The 14142-nt window shown below is 45.2% G+C and overlaps 2 protein-coding genes across 3 annotated transcripts; both read left to right on the top strand.

The window, feature by feature from the left end:
• The first annotated feature begins 650 nt into the window (after positions 1–650).
• On the top strand, positions 651–6568 carry LOC102707360. 2 transcript variants are annotated; one of them, XM_006664076.3, is made up of 5 exons: positions 651–1429; positions 2571–2681; positions 3642–3868; positions 4008–4719; positions 4820–6568. In XM_006664076.3, exons 3-5 carry the CDS (start codon positions 3644–3646, stop codon positions 6229–6231), a joined length of 2349 nt encoding a protein of 782 aa, XP_006664139.1. In that variant the 5' UTR covers positions 651–1429; positions 2571–2681; positions 3642–3643; the 3' UTR covers positions 6232–6568. The 2 variants fall into 2 exon arrangements, with proteins under 2 accessions (XP_006664139.1, XP_015698732.1); XM_015843246.2 differs by having other exon boundaries at positions 2560–2681; positions 4820–6231.
• A 4219-nt stretch (positions 6569–10787) lies between these two features.
• LOC102716370 (probable serine/threonine-protein kinase At1g54610) lies at positions 10788–14091 on the top strand. Its single transcript, XM_040529345.1, has 6 exons — positions 10788–11285; positions 11392–11679; positions 11767–12324; positions 12416–13111; positions 13213–13360; positions 13478–14091. The coding sequence occupies exons 1-6, from the start codon at positions 10902–10904 to the stop codon at positions 13498–13500; spliced, it is 2097 nt and encodes a 698-aa protein (XP_040385279.1). The 5' UTR covers positions 10788–10901; the 3' UTR covers positions 13501–14091.
• Positions 14092–14142: the final 51 nt, after the last annotated feature.

Raw genomic sequence — 14142 nt, 5'->3', positions numbered from 1 at the left:
AGATGTATTTTGTCCTTGCTTGAAGAATTGACTGGGACAGTGCAAGGGCTAATAAAGAAATTAGCAGTTGATGAGAGATACAGAAATACTTCATCAATTGAGTCATTGCTGTCAGTTACAGAATTGAATGTGCTACAAGTACATTTGAAATCCTTGAAATCCAACACCACACCTAAAAAAATAATAATGACATAATGCCTCATGAAAGCACCCCCTCATTACAAGGGCACTAGAAACAACAAATAGTGAATTCAATGCCAAATAATAATCAAATATGATCTCACAAGAAACGGCCCTGTCGATCTCTCTTTGACTCCTGTTCAGATTTTTTTTCTCATTCTTCTGTTCCAATCCAAATCCTAACAAGAGAGATGCCTATCCTGCAACCCAAAAATAAAAGAAAAAAGATCACCTTTTTTTTGGGTTTGTTTGCCAACATCACTTTCATCGGCACCAGCAACATTCAGAAAAAATACCCTGCGATTATTGATTAGTTGTGCCATTTGTCACCCGTCAGCGACGGACAAGGATGCGGTTTGGTGTGCATGTAGCAGGGGTGCTACATTTATGATCTTTTTCTCCTTTCCTTTCTTTATACTCCAATCCAGAGGCACAAGAAGAGAGAGAGAGCTATAGAGAGAGAAGGAGAAGAGAATCTCCCAGGTCTGATTGTCCGATAGACTGAACTCACCCACAGAGAGAGGGAGGAGAGGAATGGAGAAGGTACAGAGAAACCCCAAATTTGTGGCTTTTCCCCCAAAATCCAATGCAAAGTGATGTTTTTTTTTTCTCTTTCTTTGTTGTTACTGCTACTCACATTCACATCCACCACCAAACCAAACTGGCCAGAGAAAAAACCCAGGAGGAAGAGAAGAGGAGGAGTTTGAGAGGAGAGGAGAGGAGAATACAACAAGGGGGAGGGAAGGCAGAGAATAAAAAGACCAGAAGTTGACAAACTTTTCCTGTCACTCTTCTAAGAAGGTCTTTGCTCCTCCTCCTCGGCTTCTTTGCAGCTGGTGCTAGAGAGAGAAAGTGAGAGAGGAGAGAGGAGGAAGAGAAGAGAAGAGAAGAGAAGAGAATAAAAGTATGGAGGGATTTCCACCCTTATCTTGCTCTGCCAATCTAGTTCTCTGATCTGCATCTGGGTCTCATCATCTTCTTCCTCCTTGCATGCTCTTCTTCTTCCTCCTCCTCCTCCTAGCAAAGGAAGGAAGTGAAGGAAGGATTTTAGTATCCTTGTCCATGTGAAAATGGATATATATATTATTGTGTATGTGTCCTGCTGCTGTCTGTTTGGTTGGCCTTGTCTCCTGGCTTGAGGAAGTGGGGAAAGGTGGAATCTTTTTTTGGATTTTGGAGGCTCTGAGCCAGCCAGCCAGCCAGCCGCCCCCGGTGTGGGCTTCTCTTCTCTCCCGGTGATACGGTTTAGGTGAGAATTCCCTCCCTGTTCTTGGCTTCTTCATGCTGCTGTTCCTGCTTCTGCTGCTGTTGTTGCTCGTGCCTCCCCCCTGTTTCAGTAGTACTTGAGTCCAGAGTTCTTTGTTCTTGGTCTCTTGGATGTTTCCTCCCTCTTGCAGTTTCTGTGCTTGGATTTTGCTTGTGTGAAAGTGAACCTAATTCATTTTTTTTTCCTCTTGGTTGGGTGTTTTTTTTTTTGGTATGCCGTTGGAAGAAAGGAGGGAGCTTTTGATCGTTGAGATGTTCCTTTCTTGTCGATACTGCCGTACTGCTGATTCTTGGCTTCGATTCCTGTTAGAATGTTCTTGTGGTGTGAGGTTCTCGAGAATTGTTCAGGAAAGCTCTGGTTTTTTTCCCCGCTTGTTCTTCTTCCCTTTAGCATTTTGATCTTGGGGATCCTTGTTGCGTCATGGTCTCTTGCAGTTCTTGATCTTCTCCTGCTTTTTTATTTATGGTCCCTGGCATTTATTTCATCTTTTGGTTCATTTCTCCGTGTCCTGACTCGCAGCAAATGCCAAATTTCCAGGTCTCTTGTTGGTGACGCAACCTGCCTTTTTTTTTCTTCTCCTCTCTCTATATCTCTTCCTGCGTTAGATAAAGATGAACTGAATCGGTTGTCAGTCAAGAACACTCCGATTTCTTGGCCGCTGCAGAATTCCTCACGCGCCATTGATTGCTTCGCATCCGAGCACTGCGTAGTCGTAAGTAGGTGATACCCTTTGTTTGTTGTTTTTTTGGAGTTTTTTGGATAATGTTTCAATTCTTGCATCTGGAGCCAGGGGATGTTTGTGATGCACAGACATGTGCATTCTTGAGATGTGGTTTCAGGGGCTTGTCCTTCATGCTACCGCATTCAATCTAGCTTGTTTTGCTTTCATATCTTGCATCTTCTTTCATGAATTTGGTTTCCGAGATTTTGATTTTCTTTCCCAGCAAATCTCACAAACCGCTCGGAAGTTCCTACCTTTTTTTTCTCTCCCTGTTCTGAATCTGATTATCCACATTGGTTGTTATATAAGTAACCATGATGATTGCCAGAATTTGCAAGAAATCTCCTTTATTTTGTATGCGGGAATAATTGCCGTATTTGCTAATTTCTAGGTCTCTTCCAGGTGAGGCGACCTCTTTTTTGGAAGATCTTGGCAGCAAAAGATTAGTTTGGAAATACGGCGACTTGGTCTGTAGATATTGGCATCCTGCCCTGGTTTACATCTGAGCACTTCGTAAGTACAATAAATCTTTGTACTGGTCTTCTAAATATAGAGATTGTTCCATATGCTTCAGAATTATTTGGATGATGTGAATTATGGAATTATTTATCTGTATGTGTATCCTGAAGATGTGGCTGAAGTGCTAACTTATATGCCATTTGAGTCACCTTTAGTAGGAGCCCTCTCTGCTAGGAAGAGCACTAGGAGGCACTGAGTAGTGACCATAGTAATTCTGTAAGGTTCTTCATTTCAATAATGGTTGTGATTAATGCTCTACATTAATAAGGAGCTATCATATTGGATTAGTTGAGACTTGAGTCTCTGGAAAATGACAACTAGGGTCCAGATGTTGCAAAATTCAGAGTAAAGCATATTGACAATTGTACCTTTTACGTTCCACATTTATCATCTTGCACCTATAGATAATGATATTTTGCTTATTGAAATTTCAGTTCCTATGCTGACTCTGTAGAAAACTGTTAAATTACGATCATTCGACGAATTTTAACTAATGAAACTTGGGTCACACAGAAATGGCATTATTCCAGGTCGTCTTTAGCCTTAGGCGCTCTATATAGTACTTTCAGTTACATATTCAGTTCGGCAAATTCAGTTTTCATATATGCGTTTTCTCCAAGTGATCTCCGAAGCATAACAGCTGCATGAGTTGATCTTTTTGTACTATATGATTGTGATATCTCCACACAATCACCATTGTGTGGTGTAGGCCTACTTAGCACTACACATTAAAACGTACATGGTTTGATTTGATTGGGAGACATTTAGTTCATTTACTGTAAATATCCAGTATGGTTATCAAATCATACATACTGAGCTACCATAGTTGGCATAACTCCAGAGTCTGCAAGTAGAACTTTGCTCATGCAATTTTTGGTTTATTATGTCCTTGTAAGTGTGGTAAATGTGAATGATCTCTCAGTGACCCAGAATTTTGTTGTCTATATGTACCAGGGATGGGAACAAAAGTTGAAAGCAAGACCTATCTTCCAGGATACTTTGCCATGGCAGATTCTAGTGTAAATTCTAACGGCAATTGGTTGTCGTGTCATGAGGAGAGCAAACCAAGCGGGCATGTTAGTGACAGTTTCACAATAACAACTCCAAATGGATCTCCAGATTATGATAAGGAAATGCTAAAGCGGACAATGCTTGTGCATGAAGCAACATTCCGGAAACAGGTAAATTTTGATGATACCATGAGCTTCAGTGATCGATTTAGAGAAAAACATCATACAATATCTACATTTTGCTCCTTTGTTTTACGTGTCTATGCTTGCAACCATCTCTTATTTCCTTTACTATCTGACATCTATACAGGTATATGAGCTTCATCGACTGTATAAAACTCAGAAGGACCTAATGGCACAGTTCAAAAGTCAAGAGTGCAATGGATATCCTAGATCTGCAGATACATTACATGCAAGGTCTTATTCATCGCAGGCAACATCGGGGGATGTAAAAAGAGTCTGGCATGTTGTTCCTCCTACATCTGGACATGATATTAAGCAATCATCCATAAATTTCGCCAAGGGAAATGGAGCCCCTTTGATAAATAATAATGGCAGGTCCTCAAAGAAAATGTTGGACCTTCAGCTTCCAGCTGATGCATATGCCGATGATGATGACGACGACGACGATGTGGAGATACTAGAGGAGAAGCCTGCGACGATTTTGCCGAGAACAAATAGCTCCGTTGGTGGAATTGTTAAGCTCAACCCTGGAAATAGCGAGGGCTGTTCATACATGGAGAAGAGCTGGATCACTGGTTTACATCCACAACATGCCTCTACAGTAAATGTTTTAAATAAAGCAGCAGAAGAATCTTCTAGTATGAAAATGCCAGACTACATTGGTGCGGGAACCTCCACTTCTCAAAGCCAACGTTATTCATCAGGCAGGGTGAACCTGAACCACCAAAGTTTGGAAGACAACATGAGAGAAAAACTTATTGGTGAAGCATCTGGTTCAAACTTTTTGGGTGCAAATGAGGAAACAAGGCACAACAATTCATTCAACCATAGAAAAGATTGTAAGATTCCTAACTTGTTCTTTTAGCATTTTAGCTTTATTTCCAAACCAATATATAGCCATCAATGCACACTAAGCGTATTTTACTCTTCTTTTTCCAGATCAAAATGTCAGCATGGCATGGTTCAAGCAAGAGCAAAGTGGTATTAATTTCTCCACGGGGCATTACCTGCCTAGATACAATGCCTTCAATCAACCAATGGTTGCGCCGTCCAGCTCCAATGCCGCAGTCAAGTCTCCATGGCAAGGCAGCAACACAAGTTACACCGCTAATAGCCACTATGGTTCTGTTGACATGTCCTTTGCTCAGAATGGTTTCTTCAATGGCTTTTCAATGGATTCTATCAATACTCCAATGGCAACTCATCATTATCATAATCAACGTTCATCAAAGTTTCCTGGAGAACCTCAATGTCGAAAGCATTCCCCACTCCATGATGTAAATCTGAATGATGCCCCTCAAGATGTTACCGCTATTCAGGAACAAGGAAGTGAGAATTCACCAGTTGATATCTCTTGGCTCAGAAAGGACCCGATTGATCCGGTCAAGTCACAAGTGCAGCCGAGTTGTGCAAATGGGCAATCCCAGGTTTTGTTAGGTTCCACAGCTTATTCAGAAGGCAGCACAAAAATTCTCGGTTTCCCTATCAATGCAGCTGCTGAAAAAGATTCTCGATGCTTATTGACCAAGCGTGAAACTGACATGGAAATGCAATTACATAACAAAAAAGATGACACAAATCCGAGGAATCTCATTGACCTCAATGCTGCGCCTTTGATGGATGAGCCAGACATAGATGTTCATCAGTCAGAAGGTGGCACTATTCCTCAGAAAGCAGTTGATCCTTCTGAGGACTCTCTTGCTATAACTGCAGCAGAGAGTCTTGTAGCCATTTGTAAGGATGTGTTTCAAGCAGGATCATCCCCTGCTGACACTTTGCGTTGGTTCGCTGACCTCGCTATTGCATCAAAGGAGGATACAATGGTCTGTAGTAGCGAAAGCGAAACTGATGATGACTTTGAAGCTTTGACACTGCAGCTGCAAGAAACCAAAGGCTATGAGCCCTATTCAGCACCAAGAACGGTGGTAGAGCATAAGAGCAATGAAGAGCATGGCCCTGTGACAGCTTCATTGGTTCAGACAAAACCTCGAAGAGGCCGAGCACGAAAGCGACCCCAGAAAAAGGACTTCCAGAAGGACATTCTACCAAGCCTCGCGTCGCTGTCGAAACATGAGGTGTCAGAGGATCTTCACACCCTCGGAAGGCCAACACCATCAAAGCGGGGAGGTCGGAATGGATCACAATCTAGAGGGAGGCGCCGAACAAGAAGCGTGGCTATCGCCGTTGAGGAAGTTGAGGTAAGCCCACCTCCAGCTCCAATGCCGCCACCTCCTCCCCCAGCTGACTTGGATGCTGATGCTCTGGGCATCACTGGGTGGGGAAGGACAACCAGGCGCTGCCGTCGACCAAGATGTCCACCGGCAAACAATGCGTCGTTGCGACTAGCTTGAGAGAATTTTTTAGGTGCCTTAGCTGACGAGAATTGATCTTGAAACTGTAATTTTTGGGTGGAGTTGCAGAGAAATTTGGGACCTAGTAGCTTAACAGTAATCAATCAAACATTGTACATGCTTCAGCCCTAATTTGGGGCTCCAGAAACCTGCATTGGATCAAAAGCATGGTGTACATCTCTTTGTTTTGATGTAAACTCCCATTCTAGGTAGCAATGCACCTGAAGAACAGGCCTTGCGAACCCTGGAATATCTCAGTTTGGTGTAATTAGATTTAGCTTCTGGCCATGCTGAGTTGCTGATATGTTGCCTGTGATGTCATGTTCTGAATTTACAAATGGTCACTCATGATGTCAAGTGATCATTTTGTGACCATTTTAGTAGTTAGCTATCATAACCAAACATGTCGTAAGTTTGATGATGTTGGCATGGTTAGAAACCATATTTTGATATCTTGACCATGAAGTAGTTGAGCAGCTTGAGCAAAACTGAAATATGCCTAAAAAAAAATTCGATATTTCTTATGCTTCAAACTTTTATCAAATTTTCTGTGATTTGGTCTCTATACTTCATCTGTGACAGTTCATGAAATGAACTGAAATTCCAGCCTGCTCCGCTTTCTTGAGTAAAGTCAGGTTTTATTGCTGAAATCTGAACTTGTAGTCCTTTGTGCTCAAAATTAGTGAACCTCTTAATTCTCCTAGATTACTTCAAGAAATTGTTCAAGTTTAAAAGATGATGTCTCATTCGGCTGGCCACTAGTTCCCGTTCTTTTATAGGAGAAAACATGGTTTGGTTTGGTTTGGTTGAGAAGATTGCTCTTGCTAGAGTAAATCAAACTTACAGGTTACAAACAAATAATGATTTCTTCTGGCTAATGACCTTGTGCCATATACTGTAGAGCGTAGACGTAGTATGGATTAGCCAAGTTAAACCCCAAAAGATCATGGGGTGATCTTTTGGTAGGAAAAAAACAAACGACATATTTGCAAGCAAAAAATAATTTATAAATAAAACATTTATATATATATTTTTCAGCCGAAAAATAAACTATGATGAAGAAAACCTTAAATCAACTCCAAATTTTGGCTTATAAGCAGAAACAGAAACAAAAAGATAAGAGTGCATAATTAAGCTAACTAAATTAACCCACCCAGAAAGCCACCCAATGCCAAAGAAGATTCCAGTGTAGTTTTGTCAAAAGAGAGGATGGGATCGATCAAAGAGCATGTGGAAATAAAGCCTGTTAAAAATTGCCACAGTGCAGAGTGCACAAACCACATGCTGCTGTTAAATATGCAATCAATAGAAGCATTTGCATCTGCTTAATTAAGCACATACCATTTGTGCTGCTACGCCCACACTTAACTGCAGCATTCATGAACAAGACACGGCTTAGGATTCACTAAGATTTTTAAGTTGATGGTACAGCTGGGGACCCAGAGAAACAGAGATGCAAACATCAATTCAGAGACCGTGCATAAAGACCTGTGCTTGCCAATCAAGCCTTGTGATCTTGTTTTTGTTTTTGATCAGTAAAAAGACTGCAGTTGCATAGTGGCAAAAGGGAGGAGCAAAGCATCTGCGATCTGTATGCATGTGGCAATCTTTTTGCACCTATTCCTACAAGGAACATACTACATAATATATTTATTTATTATGAGATGTTGAAATATTCAATTTGAGTTATTTCAATAATCTATTTCTGAATTTTAAATTGATTATATTCTCTTACTATCCATCTAATTGGTTCTGAAATCATTAAAATGATCGAAAGAATCAATGTAGAAATAATATAATATAAAATTTGAATAATAAAAATGATTATATTTTAGGAGGTCAATAGAATTTTTATTACTACCAGATCTTCCAGTCTAATGACTGATCTACTATGACAAATAGTACTACCAGCATTTTTATCTGTCCTATAACAGCTAGTACCAACACTTTTTTTCAGAGAAACCAGTGACATCTTAAACAATTGAGATGCTGCTACCTAGTTTCTGACCAGCCATGCTGATGACATGATATCTGTTGATCTCTATAGTTGATTCTTGGTACAATGTTTAACCAGATAATTGGATTTTAAAATGGCTATTTATTGATAGGGAGCTCAATTTGCTTGCAACAGAAATCAGAACAGCATGATGGAGCATATCTTCCATCAAAGGTAGCAAGGAGATAGGTGAGTGCATGCCAAAGCATGGCACAAAGCAGGAAAGGATCATCTTATAACTGATGATCCTATCTCCATGCATGATGCATTTGCCCTTGGATCTGCAGGCACATAGAGTAAGTGCCCATTGGTGTGAGTGGTTTCTTTAGGTTAGTTCTTTCTTTTACGGAATCATGCAACTGGGTGTATGGGTCCCACCAAGAGAACAGTTTAACCATATACTGTCAAATGCTTGCTGCAACTGTGAAAACACTACCAATATCTCAACACTACTGCAGCAGGCAGTTGCCTTTTCTTTACACAAAATATCTCACAAAATGAAATGGAGTTCCATCATGAAATTTTACAGTGCTAGTATAATTTTAATTTGTTAGGAAGCATATAATTGTGGATGAAATTCATTTTACTAAGTGTAATCCATCTATAAGACAGACTACAAAAAAAGCAAAGAGGGCACCACAGCTTAGCTCCTCAAAAGAACTGCAAATCACTTGATGGAATGAGTGGACTTTTGTGATGCTAGTTTTCTTTTCCTCTTCACTGGCCAATTGTTTCTTTGTGCCTTGGATGCAAAAAGGAAAGTGATGAATTTCCATGGTTCATCCTGTGGTCCATTGCACACCTCTCTATGTCAATAGGCCCATTTATTTTGTACTGTCTTTATAAGAGGCAGAGAACAGGGACTGCATGGTTATTGGTAGTCAACACCAAAATAAATTCCTTCCTACAGAAAGAATGGAACATGTTGCATTGGCTAGCCAACCAACCATGAAAGCACAATGCATGCAATGCTGGTCATAAATCACACAGACCAAGTTAAAGTGTGATATATTGGTTCTTCTAAATTTAAAAATGTTTCACCACATGCCCTATAACCTCATACACCCATTAAAATTGTTAGTTCTCTTATTAAAGTCGACATTTGCGAAGAAACATGAGAGTTGATCAAAGCAACAATTGCTAGTAAATAGGAGTTAAAATAATCTGTGGCCTTACAGAAATAAATAGGAGATAATCGTAGAAAACAGAGAGTCAATAGATCAAGAGAATATAAAGGGAGTACAGATTTGGCAGTCATTAAAACAACAAATTTCTACCAACAAAACTGGATCTGAAATTAAACAACAATGAACAAGCCCTATCATAAATCCCCTCACCAAATATCCATAGGTACTACAATAGTCAAACATTCTCCTCTCTCACATTTCCCTTTCTCATGCAATTGATTGGTGGGGTAGCATGCAACATAGTGAGCATATATCCCTTTCTCCAGACATGAGAAAAGTATAAAAGAGAAGGGAAAAAAGGCCAATTAAAGTGTCTAATCACCACATTCTTGCTCCTAATTGGGATTAATCAACTAGCAACTTTATAGTAGATGCCATGTTTCTCCCAAACAAAATCATCATTATTCATCTGCTCTTCTCAACAACATCATTGCAAACAGTGCTGCTAAACCCAAGCATTACCTATAAACAAACCAAAGAACAAAAATGCAGCAAACATGTAGAAGAAATGAGAGAGAGAGAAACCAAGGCGACTAGGGGTTTTAAATATGAACGGCTACTACAAGCTTGTACTCCTCTAGCCCCATAATAAAATCACATGAACATTTTTCTCGCCTAAAACCCGGACACCATGTTCCTATACTTGCAAGCATATCAATTCCTATATCACTCTCTCACATGTACTTTCTCCAAAAACAAATATTCTTTGACCAATGTCCCACATCTGTATATTCTCCTGTCCAATTCTTTTTCAAAATATTTTTTCTTGGTAATTACTTGAAAAATAACCTCAAGTTTTTTTATTTATCTTTTAGAACTTATTGTCCACGTGCCTATCAGCAGAGGTCGCAGATGTAAACCATTTCTATCATCTTAAAAGTTCCTTAGAGAATTACAGTAAATCAATAACAAAAAAAACCTCCAAACTAAATACATGTTAAAAATAGCCTTGTTGCTGGATCAGTTGCACCTGTTCAGCAGCTCAAAGCTTGCTTGCTCCCCTTATGGTCTTATAGAGCATAGAGGCAGTTGCACTTAAACCAGAAATACATCAACACCTTTTGGCTATCTTTGGTAGGGGATTAGGGGTGCAATTAACCAATAACCCATAATTACACTCCTCCCCTAATCTTTTCTTGGCTAATCCAATCTAATCCAATCCTTAGCTTCAAGCTAAGCTAGCTCAAGACCAGCACAAGAATTAAAAGCAAAAGGCAGGACAGATTTTGATTAGCCAAAAAAAAATTCTTTTGTCAAGAAAAAAAATTGTATTTTTGGTGCCAATTAAAGGAGGCAGGAGAAGCAGCAGCAGCAGCTTGGCTATCTTTAGGAGGAGAGGAGGAGCTCGCCTCCATTGCTTTGGTGGAAGAAGAGGAGGAGGAGGAGGAGGAGGAGGTGGTGGTTGGTGGAGGAGGAGGAAGCAGAGGAGGACGCTCCCCTGTTTCTTGCTCCTCCCCTGCGTCGCGTCGTTTCTTGGCCGGGCGGCGATGGGGTGCGCGGCGTCCAAGGGCGCGGCGGTGGCGTCGCCGGTGTATGAGGTGACGACGACGTCGTCGTCGTCGGCGTCGTACAGTGTGTCCAGGAGCGCGTCGGCGTCGGCGTCGGGGGCAAGGGAGGTGTCGATATGGAGCCGGCCGGTGCGGCTCGAGGCGTGCGAGGACGACGGCGAGGGGAAGAAGGAGGTGGTGGTGCGTGGCGGCGGCGTCGAGTACTCGGCCGTGGTGGGCGGCATGCGGCTGGGGAACATGCACCGGTACGTGGAGGCGGAGCAGGTCGCCGCCGGGTGGCCGTCGTGGCTGAGCGCCGTCGCCGCCGAGGCCGTCCACGGCTGGGTCCCCCTCAAGGCCGAGAACTTCGAGAAGCTCGACAAGGCAAGAACTCCCCCCCCCCCCCCCCCCCCCCGCCATCTCTTCTCCTCCTCTCGCGCAACGCAACCCAACCAAGCTAACCTAACCAATGGCGGCGGCGTGGGTGCAGATCGGGCAGGGGACGTACAGCAGCGTGTTCAGGGCGCGGAGCCTGGAGACCGGGAAGCTGGTGGCGCTGAAGAAGGTGCGGTTCGACAGCGTGGAGCCCGAGAGCGTGCGCTTCATGGCGCGCGAGATCCTCATCCTCCGCCGCCTCCAGCGCCACCCCAACGTCGTCTCCCTCGACGGCCTCATCACCTCCCGCTCCTCCTCCACCCTCTACCTCGTCTTCGAGTACATGGACCACGACCTCGCCGGCCTCTCCTCCGACCTCTCCCTCTCCTTCTCCGAGCCCCAGGTAGACGACGACTCCCAACCCAACCTAGTCATGATCCAACGGTGGGCGTTTCGCCACGTGGACGTAACGGACACGTGGACGGTGCAGATCAAGTGCTACATGCGTCAGCTGCTGCTGGGGCTCGAGCACTGCCACGCGCGCGGGGTGATGCACCGCGACGTCAAGTGCGCTAACCTGCTCGTCAGCGACGCCGGCGAGCTCAAGGTCGCCGACTTCGGCCTCGCCAACGTGTTCTCGAGGTCGGCGTCGGCGGCGGTGCCGATGACGAGCAGGGTGGTCACTCTGTGGTACAGGCCGCCGGAGCTGCTGCTGGGGTCCACGGCGTACGAGGCGACCGTCGACCTGTGGAGCGCCGGGTGCGTGTTCGCCGAGATGCACGCGCGGCGGCCGGTGCTGCAGGGCCGGACGGAGGTGGAGCAGATCCACCGGATCTTCAAGCTCTGCGGCTCGCCGGCCGAGGGGTACTGGCGCCGCGCCGCGGAGGCGTCGCCGCACGCCGCCGTGTTCCGGCCGCAGCACCCCTACGAGTGCCGCCTCAGGGAGACGTTCCGGGACATGCCCGACGCCGCGTTCGAGCTCCTCGAAAAGCTACTCTCCGTCGAGCCCGCCGCCCGCGGCACCGCCACCGACGCCCTCGCCTCCGAGGTGACCGACCAACCCCCGAGGTGTTCGTCCATGGCGTCGTGCCGGAAAATTAGTCTGAGTTTTTTTTTCTTCCCCCGTCTCGATTGGTCAGTATTTCAGGACGGAGCCGTACGCCTGCGAGCCTTCGAGCTTGCCCAAGTACGCACCCAACAAGGAGATGGACGCCAAGCTTCGAGAAGATTCTAGAAGGAGGGGCAATGCCGTTAGGAACCACGGCTGCGGCGAGGCGGCGAAGAGGCTGTCGCGGGCGCACAAGAGCATGCAGGACACCGCCGCCGCCGCCGCCGCCGCAGGCCAGACGCACGGCCACGGCCACGTCCACGCCGAGGAGTCGCTCCCCGCGGCCGGCGGCGGCGAGGCGAGGCTGTTCGTCGACCTGCAGCCGGTGCCGGTGATCGCCAGCAAGCGCCACGACGACCCGCCGCCGCCGCTGCCCCGGACCTACCAGGACGACGCGCCGCCCCGCCTCGCCGACCACCTCCCACTCTCCGGCCCGGTGCAGCTCACCGCCTCCACCGGCTTCGCCTGGGCCAAGAAGCCCCGACCGGACCCCACCGCCACGACAACGACCACCACGAAGCGGGGCTCCACCAAGGTGCCAAGAACCAACAGCAATGGCGCCCACGCCGCCGGCACAAGAGCCGTCACATCCTACGAGGCGGAGAAGCAGGAGATGATCAAGCAGTGGGCGCAGGTCGCCGACGCGTTCACCTCGTCGGACGCATTCAACAGCCGGCCCTGCGAGCCCATGGCCGCCACCACCAAGCAGCAGCTCAAGAGCAGCAAGGTCTCCTCCTCTCGTCTTCTTCCTCGCCGATCACTTCCAGGCTTGCACCGGCGAAGTCTATTTCTATCTAGCATTCTTGCTGACGATTTCCACCATTGCAGAAGCACAAGCTCGTCGGCGGCGCCGGGAGGATGGACAGGGTGGGGTTCTCGGGGCCATTGCTGTCGCAGCCACGGCGTATCGACGAGCTCCTCCACGACCACGAGCAGCAGATCCGGCGAGCCGGCCGCCGCTCATGGTTCCACAAAGGTGGCCATTTTTTGCTGATCTTTCTGAAACGGCACGCCATGGCTGATCTGAATACTAGTATCTGAAAATTCTGACTGACTGACTGACTGATTGCCAATGCAATTGTGTTCTTGGCAGGCAGCAAGAGGGAGCAGCATTGAGGAAGCAGACAGACATGGCATGATCACATCACATCACATCTCATCTCATCTCATCACACACACAAACACAGAGCACAAGAGGAGCATCATCATCAAATGCACATGTCATCACAAAGGAAGAAGATGAGCACCATACTTTGGTTAGGACAATCATCAGGGGAGACAAACTGGTGTGGAGGGTTGTCAGTGTCAGCTCACCATCTGAAAAAAAGGAAAATTTTCTGAACATCTGATGCAATCAAAAACCTTGGCTCTGCCTGAACAAAAAACTTCACAGGATAGAAAGTATGGATCATGGATTGGATTACTCAAGAATGAAAATGATGCTGTCCAAAGGCCTTGTGTATAGCAAAAGATTGTATAGGGTTTGCAAAACTCATAATGCTGCTGTCTGTCTGTTTCTCTGGCAGTCAGTCACCTGCAAACACTGCCTTAGCTTCTTCCATCATTAGTTATGGTCTGGAAGAGCAAATGCTGCATTTTTCTGCTGTGGCACCTGTTTGATTCTGCTGACATTGTTGATACGGGAGATAATCTGGTTTAGCTTCCTGGTTTTGTCTGTTTTATTGGACCTTTTGAATTTTGCATTTATTGTTTTTTTTTGGGAAATGCTTTCTGTTTTGTTGAAACACCCTTGCTAGT

This window comes from Oryza brachyantha, chromosome 12, assembly GCF_000231095.2.
Source record: "Oryza brachyantha chromosome 12, ObraRS2, whole genome shotgun sequence".
NCBI lineage: Eukaryota > Viridiplantae > Streptophyta > Magnoliopsida > Poales > Poaceae > Oryza > Oryza brachyantha.
Note: the sequence above shows the minus strand (reverse complement) of the source record. Positions and strands in the feature narration are given on the sequence as shown.

Bases quoted from the DNA above. Each gene is read 5' to 3' on its own strand.
- LOC102707360 (XM_006664076.3), top strand. From the start codon at position 3,644: ATGGGAACAAAAGTTGAAAGCAAGACCTATCTTCCAGGATACTTTGCC. The intron at 3,869-4,007 runs GTAAATTTTGAT...ACATCTATACAG, and splicing joins AAGCAACATTCCGGAAACAG to GTATATGAGCTTCATCGACT. The intron at 4,720-4,819 runs GTAAGATTCCTA...TTCTTTTTCCAG, and splicing joins ATTCAACCATAGAAAAGATT to ATCAAAATGTCAGCATGGCA.
- LOC102716370 (XM_040529345.1), top strand. From the start codon at position 10,902: ATGGGGTGCGCGGCGTCCAAGGGCGCGGCGGTGGCGTCGCCGGTGTAT. The intron at 11,286-11,391 runs GCAAGAACTCCC...GCGTGGGTGCAG, and splicing joins ACTTCGAGAAGCTCGACAAG to ATCGGGCAGGGGACGTACAG. The intron at 11,680-11,766 runs GTAGACGACGAC...TGGACGGTGCAG, and splicing joins TCTCCTTCTCCGAGCCCCAG to ATCAAGTGCTACATGCGTCA.